This window comes from Anguilla rostrata, chromosome 9 (genome assembly GCF_018555375.3).
Source record: "Anguilla rostrata isolate EN2019 chromosome 9, ASM1855537v3, whole genome shotgun sequence".
Lineage (NCBI taxonomy): Eukaryota > Metazoa > Chordata > Actinopteri > Anguilliformes > Anguillidae > Anguilla > Anguilla rostrata.
Window position 1 is genome coordinate 31,376,481 of NC_057941.1, and position 19,991 is coordinate 31,396,471.

At 43.9% G+C, this 19,991-nt stretch overlaps 1 protein-coding gene across 4 annotated transcripts in view; it reads right to left on the minus strand.

Moving 5' to 3' along the window:
* Positions 1–19,991, minus strand: part of LOC135263563 (neurexin-2-beta-like) — a 655,607-nt gene that overhangs the window by 354,205 nt on the left and 281,411 nt on the right. For all 4 annotated transcript variants that reach the window (XM_064351746.1, XM_064351747.1, XM_064351749.1 and 1 more), the window contains 2 exons: positions 10,111–10,272; positions 817–1,255 (listed from right to left, as the gene is read on the minus strand). In XM_064351746.1, coding sequence (XP_064207816.1) covers positions 817–1,255; positions 10,111–10,272 — 601 coding nt within the window. The remainder of the gene's footprint in view (positions 1–816; positions 1,256–10,110; positions 10,273–19,991) is intronic.

Consider the following 19,991-nt stretch of genomic DNA (forward strand, 5'->3'; position numbering starts at 1 on the left):
TTTCCAAATGTGGTATAACTGAGAGACACGAGCCGCGCCGCCGAAAGGACGGAAATGACTCAAAACCGGGCTCAGGGGATCACCGCAGTCTCCCCAGCAACCTCGCCTCCAGATTCCTCTCCCAAATTATCTTTTTATTTTTTACACACGTTACAATGTATTATGGTTTTAAAGGGACAGTTCCTGTTCTGCAGTTTTGACTTTATTCATCAGTTTGAGTGTACGTTTTATACAAGATTTGCTCAGTAACTTGGAGGAAAAACCATGTAAGTTGGCATGATTACCCACTGCCATCAAAGTTAGAATCGTTATTGACAATCCGCTGCATGTTTGGCTGGTTGGCTGTGTTTTGGAAACCATCCACACAAGCATACAAGGCACAGAGTTTGCAGCAGCAAATTGCCCCATACCTCCCCAGATGGGTACACGCAGAACAGATCCAGCAGCAAGGAGGACACTCCTATAAACCACAGGAGGATGGAGCTGGGGGTAGAGGCGGGTTTGTAGAGTGGCAGAGTGCAGCAAGCATGCATGCAAGAGGAAGCAGCCAAATTAGCAAGGAGAGGCCGTTTAAATAGACCACCCTGCCATGTGAACGGATTGTGAAAGGAGAACATCACTACTCAGCCTAGCCATCAGCTAATTCAAGCCGGAGCTGGGCTTGACTCTCCTGGCCTGCCTAAACTAACGCGATGCCTTATACAGTACAATGTTCAGTGTTAAATAAACTCTTACAGAGTACATACGGTCATGTACTTTGTTGGAGCTGAATTAACACTGGACATTTTTACAGCGCATGCTGTCCCTGGGCCTCACCTTTGCGGCCCTCCCTCTGGAAGTCCACGTGGCACCACTCCCCGTCGTTGACCTTCTTGTTGGTGGCCTTCATCTTGATGCTGCCGGAGCCCATGTCCATGAGCAGGTAGAGGAAGCCGTCCAGGAGCTCGATGGCGAAGTAGTCGGCCTTCAGCTGGCGGTCGGGCCGCTGCTCCTTGGGCCCCGCCAGGCGGCCGTGGCTGAAGAGCAGCAGGCCGCTGGGCTCCACCGTGCGGAAGTCGAAGGAGATGGAGCCCGTCTTCTTGGTGTTCCAGCGGGGCAGGGCGACGAAGGACTCGGGCGTCTCGAAGGTGACGGGGTCCAGCGCCGCCACGTCCTCGCAGTGGAACACCAGGTCCCCGTGCAGGCTGATCTTGGGGTCCTGCTCCATCGCCAGACGGGACAGCTCCAGCTTGAAGTCGTTGTTCTTGTACACCACCTAGAGATGGAGAACGAAGAGAGGGAGGGTGAAAGGGATAAAGCGAAGTAGAATGAGGTACAAGAAGGGAAAGAACAAGAGAGAAAGGGGGGAAAAAATAGTTCCTATTTTATAATGTGCTTGCATTGCAGCTGAAATGCGTACTGCGGAGGATGGAATCTGTTGTCTCCTTTCTCCCTTTTGGACAAAAGCCAAAGAGTCAGTGGCCTTTAACTCTGAGCCACCATTATTACCACATTCAAATAACAGCTCAGCATTAAAGAGAATAATAATAGACGCAGCAAACAAACACACATAGCCCATTAGCGTGTGTCTGCAGTTAAACCAACATCAGCAAAAAAAGCTTTCCTTTTGTAGCACGCTACCATGCAGAATGACTGCAGTTGGACCCTATGGTGTAATGCCATGTGACTGTACACTGTAAAGAAAGGATGGACTGAATATCCTCAGTGGCAATGTGCAGATAATGTGTTGTTATACAGATATTATATCTTCCTGAAGTTGACCAATGACATATGGAAGACGTTTCTTTTCTTAAATTTGCAGGTAAGTCATGGAAATACCATGTTGCTAGAGAAAAGTAAAAACACTGGTCTCACTCTATAATGGTATTTTGGGTCCAGATAAAATCAGTTAGTCCTGAAGGAGTGGTCCACTAATAAAGAAAACAACTGAATTCTTGCAAAGACTGAAATATGTGTCTAAACTAATGATATGACAGAGGTGTGTCCAGGTTCTGGCAGTGAGTGGTGTGGCTAAAGTGAGCATCAGTGTTGCTCAGGCAAATACTATAATAAAATGTAGCTGAATATAATGGCCAGTCATTTACACCACCTAGTTTAGTGCCATTATAAAATGCAGCATTAAAAACAAATGATCTGTTATCATACTTCATGATTAATGATATGCCAGTGCAAATCATGAATCTGGTGCCTTGGGAGGACAGCAGCTGCAGTGGACATTACACAGCTTCTGGCTTAGCAGTGTTTACACAGCTCCTGGTTTTCTATCTGAATACCTGTATCTGTTCAGAATTTTCATTGGTTAGACAGATACAGATACAGAAACACAAAATCACCTCTGTGTACAGTACTGGATAGTGCTAGACAACCTGTGCATGAAAAGGGAAAATGGTGGCCAGATTGGAGCATAATTTGGTGTGATGTGCAGCCGTACGGGGGAGGATATAGGTAAAAGTTCCATCATGGTGAGCCAAATTTATGTGCGTGACTGGACCTGTGTCCATGCCCGCCTGCCTCATGATCCCCATTGTCCTCAACAGTTAAATGAGTCATGATCACCTTCCCGGTCTCGACAGCAAGATAAGCTATTGGCTTATGGATCGTCACGACGTGTCTGCTGCCAGAGACGGGTCAGAGCTTTGTCTTCCCCGGGTTCCCGTGGTAACGCACGCTCTCTGATTTGAGTGACGGCATGCAGCTCAAACGATGTGAAACTCAACGTCTCCGAATATGGGCCGGCACCTGCTCTTCACACTGAGCAACAGGCAGGTGAATCAACGCATCTACTCAGCAGCCAAATCTCATCCTCAGGGCGAAAATATAACTTCATTACACTAGTCACAAAATGATACACTTAAATTACAAAGGCCAGTGCCACATACCCACGCACTTTCCGTACAGACATTTTACGTATCTCTTGTACTCGCACTTTACACACACTCCCTGTTACATGCCCTTTGCGTACCCACGATATGTTTCTCTCGAACCCCCATGCTATGTATTTCTTATGTACCAACACGCTACAGTACATGCCTGTCCTGTTAACTTGCTGTCCTGATCAGTTTTTTTTTTTTTTAAACATGCTGTCGTTCTGTCTGTTTGTATTCAGAGTATTACATGCAAGACATGTTTGTGAAACAATATTTGAATTTCACTTGATTTTATTAAAGTTTTTTTGTTCATTGTTTATTTGACCTGAAATAGTTCAGATGAATACACTATAAGCAGTTTGAGACATTCTGATTGTAAGTGACGCTATATACAATAAAAGACTTATTAATAAATAAATCAAATAAATAAAAGACTGTCTACCATGTCTCAAACAGATTTATAGTTTTGGGGTAAGGAGGGTCAAACTCAGAATCTTATCTCGGTCTCTGAGACAGGCTGCAAAACTACTTTCTCTGTCCTTCAGACTTTCGAACTGAAGTTTTTAATTCCTTTCTCCTTTCTTCCTCCTGGTTCTGGCGCACATCAAAGGCGGTGAAGTCTCTATTTCCAGCAGGGGGACCCCGGAGTGACCCCGCTCTCTCCGCTCACAATGCGTCGGGACGTGGGTAAGTCTGAACGCCAGCGCCCACGCGCGGACCTCTCTGTGCGGTCACAGAGTGATCAGCACTCTGATTGCGCTCCCTCAGCCCGACCGCACTCTCGGGTGAGCTCTCCAGCCCACGCGGGGGAACAGGTCCCGCGGCTGCTCTGAAGCTCAGCTCTGCACATACAGTCAGTGTGTGTGCGCTTTAAGCTGGAGTCTAACGCACAAGGTACAGCAGTAGAGTCTCTTCTTTTTAGCTTTTGACATCACGGAGTTCACAGACAGGTAACTGCCCAAATACAGGAAAAAGCCAGTCATGGTATCCCCCCGTCTGTGAAGTTCTCAACGGACTGCTCTGGATGAAACTGCAAGCTCGTGCCATCGATTGCAGTCACAGCAGTCGCTTGCCTGGTTTGTCTTGCGTCTCGAACCATTACAGGGACATCACGGTCGAGGACTATGCTCCTTCGACCACAGTTGCCCCTTGTTGATGATGTCTTTCCCACAGGTTTCCATGCCAACAGCCCCTTAGCCACTCTTCCTCATGAAACATCAGTAAGTTGAGCAGGTTAAGCACTTAGTCATTCCCTACTGGCAAATGTGCCCCTAAAACTCCTCTTTCAAAATGACTGAGCCCCTTTCCTATAGCCAGGGTAGGCACAATAATGGAGAACTGGCCGGCCCAGGATTTCTGTTTACAACCACGAGCATGCTGGGATGTCCGCTGCTTAAATATCTCAGCAGTCACTTAACCAAACCTTTCTAGAAGCGCTCTGCTTTCAAGTTAGCTCTGCATCTCTCATCTATTCATGCATTTCCTTTATTTTGACAGTTATGTAAATCATGAGTTCGTAAATAATCTTTATAATGAAGAAACAATGAGAGCGTGTGCATGTGTACATACTCATGCTCACTCAACACACACACATACACTTTTTCACTGTTTCCTCTTTATGAAGATCTCACGGTACACATAACTGCCAAAATAAAGGTGAAATGAAAATTACGGATATTACTGTGACCCAACTTGCTAAATTTATGATAAAATCCTGAAGCCACAGGGGGGTTATGCAGTGATCACACAAAACTAACCCTCCAGTCCAGCACACTGAAAGTAAGCACTTCTTCTTCCCGGTGCTGCACAAAATCTCCTGCGTGACTGAACAGGTAACTGAAGCTGAGCACAAAATTAGGTGACACAGTTTGGCTGGGATTAAGTCTTGAGTGAGTGGACTAGAACTCTGTGCTACTTAATAACAAAATGTCTAGCGGTTGAAATCTGGGACAGTAAGTATGGTGGCCCACTTGAGCCAAAAGTAGAAGAATTACTATAATTACAAAAGGGCCATTACTTTGAGGTCTGTTTCCTAGTATAGCTCTAGACTGCGGCTGATTTGTGCCAAGAATAAAAAGAAACTGTTCAATTGAGGGAGTAATGAAAAGTGGACAATTTCAGCATATGGAGTCAGCAATTCTCATCCCGCAGAATTATTTTAGGCAGTGGGTTAAAGGCAAAGACCATTTAAGAGCTTACATTTACGTGGTTCTCTCTGACGTGTATGCCGTTAAATTAATCACTAACATACTAACATGCTTTTTGTGATTTCTTCGGACTCCCTGAAATCGCAGGCTAATAAAAAAAACATAACTAATATGGATGCAATAGAAATCACTGGTATGATATGAAAAAATACTATTCAAGACAAACGGCTAGCTCTCTGGAAACAGCCTGCTCCTTCCAGCATAATGGAACATAACCACTGTGAACCATTCATGTTACAGTTTCAGAAATAGTTGGTGAAATAAAATACAAGGGTTTGAAACCGTTTTGTCATAGTACTGCCATAACACCCGGAAGATCTTATTTTTATCACACAATTTATGAAGTGTTATGAACTGTTTATAACGTGGTAATAAAGGTATAATAAGCAATGCAAAATTAGACATTTGACATTGCTTATTATACCTTGTTTGCACACATGCATGCAAGTTAAGATAACGCCTCAATTAAAGAAGAAACTTCACTTAGTTTATTTTTTAATTAATGGTTAAGCATTTAATTAAAAGCTCCATGTCACAATGTGTAGGCAGCCTATAGTTAGATTCTCAGTAAATTGTAAGGTTGCAGCCCACAAAACAAAACGCCTGTTCTCGACCAGTATTGAAATTTGCGCGTGTATTTTGAACTCGTTATGAACATTTCAGAATGAACCCCCATTCCCAAACAGTTCCCACCTGTGTGGTTCTACTGTATTCAAAATGTTCCATTGATCAATGCAGACCATGTGCAAAGAACACAGAACAGATGGATCCGATGTCTGTCTGGCAGGCCCATCTCTCTCTCTCTCTCTCTCTCTCTCTCTCTCTCTCTCTCTCTCACCTCTCTCTCCCTCTCCCTCTCTCACCCTCTCTCTGTCTCTCTCCCTCTCAGTTGTTCACAGCTGAAGTGATGTGTGATAGCGGAGAATAATACAGACAGATGGTGTGGTGCAGTAATCCATTGTCACGTCTGCAGAAGTGAGAAGCCGTTTTAACAGCAGTGGAATTTAATCACTGTAATGATGGAGGTGCGGGAGGGGAGGCACCGACAGGGCGGGGAAAGGTGACGGAGCCAGCAGAGGGGAGACGGGTGGAAATCCGCTGAAATCCATTTTTAATTGGTGAGGCCGGTGCGTCAGCGACATTGGCATGCTGCTAATAAGAGCAAAGCGTGAGAGAGAGAGAGAGAGAGAGAGAGTGAGAGAGAAAGAGAGAGAGAGAGAGAGATTGAGTTGAAGGACAGCTGTGTTGAAGATAGCGGAATGGAGCTGAAAGAAGTAAACAAACCGAAGGAGATCAAAGAGGCAGCTCTGGTAGTTTGCTCTGAGCAGTGCGCTTACTCACACTGGCCTGGCTCCTGCGCATTAGGGACAGTAACCGCGAGTGTAACAGCGAAAACAACGGCGCTCTGGAGCAAACGGGCTAGGGCACACCCAAACCCAGCGGGACCAATCAAACTCTGCTCAAGCCGTTTCCTCTTCCTGTTAACACAGAGGGTTCTTCTCACCTGATCCCCGGTCCCCGCTCCACTCTGAACACTGACTCCCTAAGGCCCCCCATGATCTGACACACTCCAGGCCCCTGCACACTCACACTGACTCCCTAAGCGCCCTCCCCCACTGACACGCCTCCCACTCACTGAACACTGACTCCCTAAGGCCCCCATGCACATCACTCCACTACTCAGCACACACCATTTGAACACTGACTCCCTAAGGCCCTCACGCTCCACTGCACGCTAAGGCATCCACTCTGAACACTGACTCCCTAAGGCCCGCCCATGCACGCTCCACTCTGAACACTGACTCCCTAAGGCCTGCCCATTCACGTTCTCTGCTCTTAATCTCAAGAACCACACATTCCACTATACTGAAACCTACACGATAAGGGACATTCAAGAAAAATAAAATAATATTTTTTGAAAGTACTGTATTTTCACTGTGACACTTGTATCAAAAAAAATTCTAATAAAAATGTTCTTCCGATTCTCAGGAGGGTAAAGTTAACAGCAAGGCCTGAATTGAATCAAAATTCATCCTTAATTACAAATAAATTTCACATTCAAAATTCACATTCTTATGCGTTTGAAATGGAAACAGGATGAGAAGCTAAGCAATCAACATAATTGACTTGCCAAACAGCATTTGTGAGAAGACAAACATCTCTATCTTCTTACGTTCGATGACTATCTTTATTCAGAATTTTTCAGCAGTAATGGAAACACAATTCTATGGGCACAATCAGGCTGAAAAATGATTATATATATATACAATTTTGTAAATGAATGCAAATGTAATTACTTATTTAATCAACCCCCTTCTCCTTCTTAAATAACTAATTTATATTATTATTGCATGAAATTTTAATTGGATTCTGACTCCATCAGCTCGTTATCTCGATGCTTGGAGCAGCACAGAGGAGCTATTTAAAGCAGAGTGGATGTAGTGACTAACCACTGGCTTTTTTTCCCTTTAACCCTCACATTCAAACACTTCAAAGAGAACAAAAAACACGCTAGGTCTAAAACCCAAAAACTGAGACACCCCAGCACCCCGAAGAGCTTGGGCTGTTTGAAGCAGCCCCCCGCAAGAGGTGAGAGGTGAAACCGCACCGAATTTCTGGGCTTCTTAGTGTCTGAGGAACGAAAGAAAGGGGGTGTGTTTGGCTCAGGAACGGACAGAATGTGAAATGGAGGAACGGGCACGAGGCAGAGACGGACTCCGTGACATAACCGATGGGTGATGACAGAAGAGCGCGGGAGATGGGAAAAACCGGAGACGAGTGCGTTCGTGGCGTTTCACTGCGCTGCTCACTGACCCCAGTCGAAAGGAATGGCGTCTGTTAATCCTTGAGGTTTGGTGGAGGGGGGGAATCGAGCATTAGCCCCATCAGCGCGCTGTGTCAGCAGGAGGGGCTGGCGGTGATCAAGCTCGAATGTAAGGAGAGGCGCGAGGAGGCCAAGAGTGAAACTGTCACAGGGAGACTGGCGGCACGGCCATGCTCCGCCCCCCAGGCCCATCAATCACAGCGCCAACCAAGGCCAGAGCCAGCCGAGGGAGGGCTGCTGGCGCTGCTTTTACCTTACACTCTGACACGTACGCACACACACACACACACACACACACACACATTCACAGACACACACACACACACAACACACTCACTCACATACACACGCACGCGCAGAAACGCGAGAGCGCACACACACACACACAACTTTGTCCACTGCACTCCCCCTCCCCCCACCGCTACTGTTATCACCTTGACTGAAGTATCCTGGAAACATCCGTCAGCCATGCATCCCTGAGCCCCAATGCCACCGTTTCTCCCCACAGTTAACCAGCCCCCTCCCAAACCTAATCTCTCCTCAGCTCACCTCTATGTGTCCTGCTGCCACTGTCACACCCTCATCACAATCACATTTAACCAGTGTTACCCAACCCCCCCCCAGTGCTGACCTCTATCTGTCCTGCTGAAGAGCTATGCCAAAGTTCCACACACCAAAAAAGCAAACAGTACCTCCCACTGCGCCTGCACAAGCCTTGACTTTCGCAAAGACTGATACAGATCTTCGCAAGCGCACCATTATTACAGCTGACTAATTATGCCACAAAAGACGGCCTTTCGCTGACAGCGTGCTTTTATTGCGATGCGATTATGCTGGTCTATTTTTAGAGCCATGGAAACAGCTCTGTGAACACAAGAATACAGGGAAGCGTTAGATATGACACAACTGTGTAGAAGGCCATTGTGTGCTTATATGTGACTCACACACTTCAATATTTCCAGCTCTGTTACATCCCAGCAGGGTACTTTTGTTGCCAAGAAAACAACAGATTTCGTGATCATCCCTGGTGTGGCTGAGGTAGAGCTCTTAAGTGCTTGAACTAAGGTTGTAAGGCATTCTAGTGTTTAACCCTTCAAAGTGTGAGATCACAAAAATGTGTTTGAACTAAGGTTGTAAAGTATTCTTGTGTTTAACCCTTTAAGGTGTGAGATCACAAACATGTGTTTGAACTAAGGTTGTAAAGTATTCTTGTGTTTAACCCTTTAAGGTGTGAGATCACAAACATGTGAATAAAATGTTCTTAACTGAACATTCCAATGCTGATGTAACAATCACTACTGATAACTGAAAGCAGTGGAATTCTAGAACATTACATTTTGGGGGGAAAAAAAAAACCTAGTCCTCTTCAAAGGGTTAAACAGATACTCAGTTTTGCAGCTACCGCATGGATGTCCTGTCATCAGCTACACCGCCTTAACGAATATTCATGATCAGACAGCGAACCACAATAGCCTTTCAGCGACACAATTTTCAGGGTCTTCAGTAGATGTAGTACATGATTTTTAGTGTTAAGGACTCAGAGTAAGTGTTACGTGAATGGAATACCTGAGAATATTTTGCCCGTGGAACTTACTGACCATCAGTCAGCATTTGATCTCAAGTGTAGTCAGCATTTTATACTGTACATAATACACTGCGATGATCTCCTCTGCTCCTGTACGGTACACAGTGGTTTATGTATTTGACGTTCAGGCTTTGTCCTTCCCAGTGGTTTTACACGTCTTATTTCTGTTTTTTATGTTGTGTCATGTGAAGCCAAAGACAAGTTTATACTTTGCGTGGACAATAAAGTTGTATCGTAAAGTTGTATTACTGTACTGTAACAATGCAAGGGGAGACCCACAGGTCCTTTAGCCAAACCAGATGGTCAGCTCCTGCATTCCTTCTGTCCTTGCTGCCTTACTTTCACTAGAAGGGAACTCGGAGATTCTGGAGCCGCCTTGCAGCTTAAGAACAACCACAGAGAGGCATACCCAGAATCACTGCCACAGTCCTGTCCTGGGTTGCGCTCCTAAATTAATATTCATTGGATGCATCAGATTGGAATGTTCTAGCCCTCAACAGCAAAAAAAAAGAAAAAAGAAAAAAAAAGTGTTTAGGAATACACAGCTGATCGTCTGGTTAGGCTAGAAGATCTGTGAGGCAGTCCCCTCACTGGATATGACATCACGGCTTTGTGCGGCCCACTCACGTCCTTCAGGCAGCCCATGAAGTTGTTGCTGACGGGGGAGCCGGGCAGGTCGGCCGTGTTGGGGCTCCCCCCGATGTAGAAGAAGTCGTCCGAGCCCAGCATGGTGTAGTCCTCCTGCGTGTAGCCCGTGGTGGTCAGGATCCCATCCACTGAAATGGTGACCTTTAGTTACCCAGGCCACAGACAGACAAGGAACGTGGGAGGGAAGGAGAGCGAGAGAGAGAGAGAGAGAGAGAGAGAGAGATAGAAAGGAGAGGAGGAAGAGGAAAGGAAGAGGCTGAATTAAACACAAAGCAGGGGCAGTCTTGGCTTTGTCCTAAAAAAGCTATCGTTCGAAAAACCTGCTCCAACACACCTCGGAGGACATTCGATCAGGAGTGCAGTTACAAGAGGTAGCCATGGGGTGGTGCTGTTTTTTTTCTTTTTTTTTTACCTCAAATTTTCCAAAAATACATATGACCGAAGACAGATTGTTTAAATTATTCATAAATTTTCCTTGTTTGCTTAACTTGCTGCCTTATTTTCATTCCTTTGATGATGTCAGAAAGAAAGAGGAAAGGTGGAGAGGAGCAGAGAAAAGCAGAAAACAGGACTGTGGTGGTACAGTAAGGACTCGGACATCCTTGTTCATACCAAGATCAATGAGGGAACATTATCTATAAATGACCTTTAAACTGGCAGAAAGTACACACTCTGGCTCAATTAGGTTTTAAATCTGACTTAAACTATAAATATAAAAATAAATAACAGTTTAATTAATATTACAGTTTAAGTAATATTTCACCAATTACTTTTAAATGATGTTTCTGGCTATACAAGATATTAGTTGCATACATGATCTCATACATTTATGTATGGTTCTTTGTGATCTAGTCATGTTCACATTGATAAAATGTATCCTTACTTCCTTCCATCCCTCCTCACTAACACTACATATAATTTTCTGTCATCCTTTTGATTGCCTGTTCAAAGCAATGCATTATGGGGCTTGAAGTAACTAACAGCATAAATCACTGCTGCAAAGGATGCACCCTGCATCCATGATTGTAGGAGGCAAACAAGGTTTATTTCCTGTATTGACTAAACAATTCAAACATTCCCTATAAATGCAGCCAGTAAGTCCTTCTGTTTTGTCAGGAGACAAGGGAGAAAGAAAGGGGAAAGGATGCATTCTTAAAGTGCTCAGATCCAACCAGTGTTTCCTATGTCCAGACTGGATGTACACTATGATTTCTGATTTTATTAAGCTGTTTCTAATGGTATTGAGCATAAATACAGTGCTGAAAAATAGAAGAATGATGTCAATTTAAAATCTTAGAAGAGACTAATCCTTTGTCAGTGTCGTGTGTGACAGAAGTAACTGAACGTTCATTCAATATGTGTTTACTGGTATCTGTCCCTGACACAATGTCAATTAAGCTTAAAATTTATATTCAATTAATTGTTTGAGACTCTAATGCAGTTTATTGAACAACTAGTCCATCTGTCTATAAACAAATCAAAATGACATATTGGCCTGTTAAAATGACCAATGATATAAGATCAATTATTTGTCACAAACAGACCATGAACTCTGCAAAATTCTTTACCGAGGGACAAACAGCACGTGGAGACAAAGCCAGATCTGTATTTATTAATCAACTAAAATCTCAACCAGACAATACAACATTACCCTAGCAACCCTGGCACACAAACAAACTGTACACTTGAGCTCTTCCACACATTTCATGTGCATAGACTCTCTGAGATTAATGGCATGCTAAATTTGACCCTGTATCTTATCAGTGGCAGAACATTACCCATCTGCTCTCAGGGTAAAGTAGATTATTTTCACATTGACAACTGAATAACATTTCTTTCCTTCCACAAATTCATCTTTTTTAATAACATTTGGTGTTTGAAATGTCTTTAATGATTATAGAAGCAGTAACGGTTCAATAAAATCTAAAGCGTGGACACGGAGATGGGGGGGGGGGGGGATAACACTTATCTTTTCAAGAAAACAATCGATTCATTTTTCAAAGAATTCAGAGTGCTCAAAGTGAAAAGTTGTTAGGGGCTTCATAATATCCAGATATAATGAAATGCGTGTTGATACCCACTGAATTATGCAGAGACGTGCTGCTTGCATGTAACAGCATTTAAAGTGACATTGAATTATCGCATATTATGAATAAACCTTAACCATATCACACCAGAGCTAAGAGAAAAACATAGCAGCATAACGAACGTCTCTAATATTATTAATTAGCTTCAGTGGTACTGGGTAACTGGCAACATTGGCAGCCCGAAAATAGAGTTTAGCTTTGAAAACCACATTAAATCTCACACAAACGTACATGCATCCCTCACTTCTCATAACTAAAGCAACAAATCACTTGGACACACACACACACCTATAGACATATATAAACATCAATGTTAAATAAACAGGCTGTCCTCTAACCCTGTTTTAAGAAGAGCAGTGTGATCTGTGATTCAGCAGAGCTTTTTAAACTTTGTGGGCGGTGCTGATAGATGATTGGACAGATGCTGGAGTACGTACACTGCCTGTGGGTATATAAAAACAGCGCCGCACCATGGCGTGTCTCTCCTGTCCTCTCTCTGAGGACCCGATCACCTGCACTCCCGGGAATGTCCCCGCCAGGGGCGTTTAGCTCACCGTTGAGCTCAGCGTTGAGTCCGTACTTCCCTCCATGAAGGGCAACACATTTTTATGTCTGCTGTCACCGGATTCGAGGGGTGTGGGCACGTTTGTGTTGTGTGTGCGTGTTTGTGTGTGTGAATGTCTCCGTATGTGGCTGTGTGCGTGTTTGTGTGTGTGTGAGAGTCTCAGTATGTGGCTGTGTGCGTGTGTGTGTGTGGAGTCTCAGTATGTGGCTGTGTGTCTGTGTGTGGCTGTGTGTGTGTGTGTGTGTGAGAACAGATTCCGTATGTTGCTGTGTGGTGTGGTTGTGTGTGGAGTCCGTATGTGGCTGTGTGTGCGTGTGTGTGTGTGAGAGTCTCAGTATGTGGCTGTGTGTGTGTGTCTGTGTGTGTGTGTGTGAGAGTCTCAGTATGTGGCTGTGTGTGTGTGTGTGTGTGTGAGAGTCTCCGTATGTGGCTGTGTGTGTGTGTGTGTGTGTGTGTGTGAGAGTCTCCGTATGTGGCTGTGTGTGTGTGTGTGTGTGTGTGTGTGAGAGTCTCCGTATGTGGCTGTGTGTGTGTGTGTCTGTGTGTGTGTGCATGGGGTTTGGGGCAGGGGGCCACAGAGGAAGGTTTCTGCTGGCTAGATCAGAATACACTAAATAAAGAGAGTGCCTGCGTGTTGGTCTGGGAGATGTGGCTGTGTGTGTGTGTGGGTGTGAGTACGTTCATGGGAGGCGGGGGGTATTCATTTGTATTAGGGTGTGTGCATGAGTGTGTATGCACATACATGTGTGTGTGCGTGACCGTGTGTGTGTGCACGCATGAGGCCATCTGGGGGGTGTGTGTGTTAGCACGGGTGTGCACATGTCCCTGTTCCCTGGAAATGTCCAAGGGAGCCTTCAGAGCCCCAGAGCCGCTTCCCCCACCCCCCAGCGGCAGGAACACAGGTCCCATCCCAGCTGCTCTGGGGGGCATTCTGGCAGGGGTGGGGAGCCTCCACAAGCCTGAATTCACACCTGTTTACAGACACGCCCTCACAATACCACCAGAGCCTGCCCAGCCAAAGGAGGGGGGGCCGTGTCATCAATGCCATCGTTAATGCATAATTAATACATTAATTAAAGCCAGCTGCCAGCCACCTGCTAGGACTCCTGACAAGACACACAAGACACAGAGACCTATGCAGTACCGAGTCCAGTGCAGTAAAAGACTGAGACCGAGTGAAGAGTGATGCAGCACACATACTGATTTGTTACGCAATAGAAAGGTTGTTGTGGTGTACAGACCAATACAGAACAGACTCTGGTCCTGCAGAACTTGTGTATGATAGACTTGGTTCCAAACTCAATTGCAATTCCTGAAACATGAAAAGAAGTTTTTTTTTTAAAACATGTCTAATGGGGGGTCGTTTACACTATTTTGACATCAAGCCTCATTGAGCTATTGTTTTTCCTCGAAATTGTACTTTGTTGATTAAAAAATATTTCCCTATATTTGTTACCAATATTTTTTTAAAATATCCTATTAAGTACTGTGCCTGATCAGTTGTTTTATTTTTTATATTCTCTAAATACCAACTGACAAAGTCCTGTTTTTGGGCTGATTTTCTGTAACAATGTCTATTTTATGTTCCGTTTCACCATGGCGACATACACCTCAAAATAGTTAATTTAATAGTTATTTTAAGCAATGTTATTTAATAATGTTATTTAAATTTAATTTAATTAGCTTATTGCCTTGTTAAGACTTTCCAAGGGACAATCTTTTAGAATGTCCCTTGGAACATATCCCAGCATGCACTGGGGTTCTCCAGGACCAGGACAGAGGGCTGCGGTATGGTAGGCCCATAGACACCAATGCGCACAGGTGGTATGTGGTATACAGTAATCACGGATGCTGCACAGAGCTGAATGCAGTACAGAGACAGAGGCAGCAGAACGTTTGACGGCTTCTTCTGGCTTTGGAGCCATCCTGCTGTTCAAAGCGCTTTTGGATCAGGAGCGTAGCTGATGGCAACAGAAAACACGCAATCCTACAGTCCAATCAGAATCTGAGCCTTGGGAGAGGTCACAGGCAGCAGCAGCTCTCTCAATCTGTACGCATTAGGGTCGGACCAACATCCAATCATGCCATGTACCACGGTACACACAAATACTAAAGGCGTAATTTCAATGCCTTCCAACCGGTTAATGCACTGTTTTTAAGAGTGTGTCCGTCTCACATTTAAAAAATAATTACAACATTGCGCTTTGCCAAACCATGGCATGTTATTTTTCTGTACAGTAAGCATCCATAACGGTTTCAATCATTCTACAAGCTGTAATGGGCTGCCGGCACCCCCCAACCCCCACCCCTTTTTCACCCGTCATGACTGAGGAAGTTTCTATGGAAACAGTGCTACACCGCAGCTGCATTGCGCCGATTTGATTGGCTGTAAAATGTGGAGTCAAATATCATAACGCTTTAGCTAAAAAAATGTTTTTTAAACTTGGTGTGGCACGCCAGCTGTATGTGTACACGTTTGCCAGGAAAATGTACGGGGTTGAAAAAGAAAGGAGCCTGTAGCTGTATAAGTGGGAACTGACTGAGTTTACCGGAGAGAAGTCCGTGCCAAGCAGCAGGCAGAGACAGGAGCACAAATCTCTCTCAGACTGCCGTGGGGGGGGATGGGGGTGGGGGGTAATGCCGAGCGACGCGTCGTCGGCGAGCCCCGCCATAAAACCGCCACGCAGAAATTAATACGCGCATCAACGGGCGCATTTAGTCTAAAACCCCACAGTTGACTGTCTGTCAGGCAAAACCAGTGCAGCGGAGGTACGCAGTATTTACCACACTGCGCCTTCCATACTGGTCACCTGACGGCAAGGTCACCTGACTAACAGTGGCAGGTCATTTGTTCTATTTTAGCGGCAGCACAGCAACAGCACACCTTTAAAAAAAAAAAAAAAAATCTTTCAAATAATACTGCTGACAAGTGCAATGAATTATGAACAGATGGTAGAACTGCAAACATCTGAAAATGCCAGTGTTTTTCAATTATTATGTCATCATGTATAAATGTAAATTTTAAAAGATTTTTCAAAGTCAGTTCACTGTCACAATTTAGGTAACTTTTGTAATGAGAGCATGATGCCTAGTGCCAAAACTAACATTAACAGAAAGTTAAGGATCTCCTGGTAATAAGCTATGGCCACTAGTAAATAATCTAGTGGCCATGCAGTAATCATCACATTCCAATGAATTAACATGATATGGCCACAATATTTTGTAGTAATGAACAATAAATTCATTTTCATATTCTGTCCCGCTACTATGACCACAATGACCCAAAAACCATCCTGTCAGGTGTGCAGAGGTAGGGAGGGGGGGGGGGGGGAGAGAGAGAGAGGACAGAAAGGAAAGAGGAGAGGGAGGAGAGGAAGAGAGAGAGAAGGGCAGGGAAAGCATGCTGTTAGAAGTTTGGCTCTGATTGTCTGGTATTTTCTAGGGGGCTGTAATCTTCCAGTGTTTGGTCCTGCGGATGCGAGTTGAAAAGGAGCAAGAAGCTGTTGCAGACTGTCAGAAAAAATTGAAAAGAAAAGAAAAAGCAGCAAAGGGAACCACAGACAAGATTTCTCAGACAAGTAGGAGAAAGAGATTAAAGGAACGGTGAAAAAGTGCAAAAGACTGACTGCCCACGCTTCGTGCTCCATGCTGTCACATTTATAAACAGCCATAACAAAATGCGTGTGGAATCAAGAGCGTCTCCCTCGTCTGTGAAAACACGTCTCATTACTTCTGTCACGTGACCCACGTTCTCTCCCACCAGTCCCCGCTGCCATTAGACTCCGCTATTTCTGTTGTAGCCACAATCTGGAATCGCCAACTGTTATACAACCTGTTAGCTTGGTGCACACCCACACACAGATGCAAACACGCACACACACACACACAAATCCACATACAAACCACCTCCCACATTCCCATAGAAAAACACATAAACTGGGAGCAGTCGTCAAGTTAAAGTTGCACTTCATCCTCTGTCGCACATATAAAGTTTTGAACAAATTAACGGGTAGCTATTATCTAAAATAAATAAGGCAGAGAGCCATATGTTAGCATGCATATTTTTGCACTCGTGCAAACACACGCCATATGGCAAACATACTGTGTACAGATTTGCTAAGAGCATCTGCCAAATGCTTACATTTTAAAATTGGTTGTAGGTCTTGGAATGTTCCCTTCTAAAATAAGAAAAAAAAGGTTTTGATGTCAGAGGGGAGGTTAAATTATGATTCCAGAGATGTTGTGATTCTTGCTGTTGAACGTGGTTTAGACAGAAACATGTGATACATACAGTATCCAAAAGCAGACTAGAGATTTGAACAAGGGAGTGTTCAAACCGTATAACTGGCAAGCTACATTTTCACAGCGAATGTTTACATTTAATTGTGAGTAGAAGAGCAGGATAAGGATAAACAGTAATTAAATCCAGGCCATTGACTGAGTTCCTGCGTTCCCACACAAACGCAGTTTGGCGAGTTAGTTCTGGTGATGGCCATATGCACTAAGCCGCGTTTAAGACAAAGGCCATAGCTGTAATAGCACTATCAAATAAACCTGTAGTCCCCAGCATCTTTACAACCCTGGTCCCAGGGCGCCCGTGTGCACGCTGCTTTCTGCGATAGCCACTTTCAGATAATCATGCTTGACTGAGCCGTTAATTGCACACTTATCTGCGTTCAACACTATCTGCATCAAGCGATTTGCGGAGAAAGCGCGGTCTGGGGTGTCGTGACGTGATTACGTGGAAGCTAGTCTCTTCAGTGTGCTGCTGATAACGTCAGGTCCTTAAAACATTTTTAGTGGGGCTGTCTTAATTAAGATTCATTAGCAGTGTCAGATAAATTGTTCTAGGTACTGACCAATTAATGAATTGACCATCAGCTAGTCAATCCCAATTAAGGCGAATGCTAATCCATAAGAAACAAATGGCTCATGAGCCCAGATGATCAGATATAAAGAGAAAAAAAACACCTTTTGACTTTTATCACACCTAAACACCTCCCGAAAACTCTTAAATTTCCCACGGTGCTCCTGAAAGATGAAGTGCAAAACCCTATCTAGCAGGCCTAACTATAAACCTAACTATAAAGTCTGAACTGGTAGTTCAAGGTTTCCTTACAATGTGTAAAATTCACTTTTCTACATTAAAATCTTCAAAAAGTCTTAAATACAGTTTTCAAAGCGTTTTTAATATGTTTGGTAGACTGTGGAGGGTGGTAGTCAAAATGCACTACAGTACTTGATTGTACTGTATGTTATTTATATTTTCATGGGTGCAGTATGATGTCACAGAATTTCAAAGTTTACATCTTAAAATATAATCCATATTTAAATGACGATTAGGACATGATGTTTAGCAAAGTTCTTGTTCAGTTACTAAAATTTGCAGGGCAATAAAAATAGTAATCAATAAAGATAGTCTCCGCAATAGAACATCAGCTATGCACTGCCTTTGTCTTCACAGTAAGTAAAATACGGACAAAAACAACCAATGCTAGTACACCAGAATGCCTCTAGCACGGAGATAAAAACAGAGCACTGGGCCTGATGTCAAAATATCAAACACCTTTCACTCCAGGTGAAATGCATGATGGTATCCTCTGACCTGCAAGGTCAAACGGAGAGATCCCAGCCTGCACATACGCACATAACATCTCCTCACTGTATCCCCAAACACATCAAACATGCATTAGAGACTCCGAGAAAACAGACTGCTCCGAGTCAGACACACGGACACATTTCAATTTCAAAAACCTCATCTTCATCTTCACAACTTCATCTCAAAAACATTGGTTCCACATTGGTTGAGCCCAGACTGAGAGAAAACTTAAAACGGGCCGTAAAAACCATATGGAATAATTTTCTTCCTGTGATGGGTTGACCCCTTTGGGAGAACCTCAAACACACTCAATTAAGAGATACCGGCCTGGGTTCAATTCTGTCCTCAAATCCAACTTACAAGCAAAACAAAACATTGCACTGTTCCTCCACAACTCAAAACAAAGTGTCGTTTAGTAATTGCTGAACCCACCTAGGTTTGTAAGGGAATAAAAAATCTATCACTATCAGTCTTGGGAAGAGGTTTTAAAATTTATGAAATGTTGTAATGTTGATAGGAACTAACACTTGTTTTTATTTGTAAATTAAAGTTAAGGAAAGGTGTTGATTGAATCCAAGCCAATGTGTTAATTTTCCATCAGCATCCATTTTGATGTGTTCTTGTTTCCCTACACCAGCAGTAAAGACACTGTGGAATTGAATTGAAATGTTCATTTAGCCACAGGATTAAAATGTATATTTATAATGTACATTTCCTAATTATTTAACAGGTAACTAACACAATTTTCTTCCAATGGAAAGAATGTAATTTCCATATACAGTACTATCACTGGAGGCCTACACAGCATGCATGTCCTGTATGGAAACAGACTGCAAGTTCAACTCTTGAACTTGAAATTAACTACAGTAAACAGTCACAGTACTGATTGGTCAAAACATAATGCTATGCTAATTACACCGTAAATAAGGTAACCAAATGACCAAACCACCTATAGTGACTGCATAAGAGCTTGGTTGCTTTTGGCCTAAAAATACATTTAAAATCTCAGCTGAATAAAATAGGTTTAATACCATAGCATTTGTTTTCTCTATAACTACCTCACATGGACTTTAATTTGTCCAAGTGAAATGGGCCGATTTGAAGTACACCCAAAGACTTTCAGCACGCGACAAGCACTGCGATCTCAGCTAGTGACACTGGCTATGGCCATCAGCACCGGAACTGTAACACTGTTACACCTGCCACTGAAATGATCGTTGGTATCCGCTACAGTAACTGTGATATCTGCTAATAAAAGTTCACACACGCGATCGTCTCCCTCCTGTCGCACTGCATGGCCCGCATGTGCCTTGTAAAAATGTGTCACCGTGCGCTTTAGCGACAGTGTGTCCCTGGGTGCTGTTGTTGCTGTGTGGGTGGCACAGCAGAGACTTCAGAGGCAAGAGTTTTGGGGTGAAAAACTGAAAAAAGATAAATGTTGGCCGTCGCCTCCCTGCTCAGTACTCTATAAAGACACATGTTGAACAAGACCTGCCTGAGACTCTGTGACCAAACACACAGTTGCTGCCATGAACTTTCACTTTTCATGAGGGAAGAAGACCATGAAAGTGGCTGAACTTTCCAATCCAGCAAATCCAATGGAGATTCA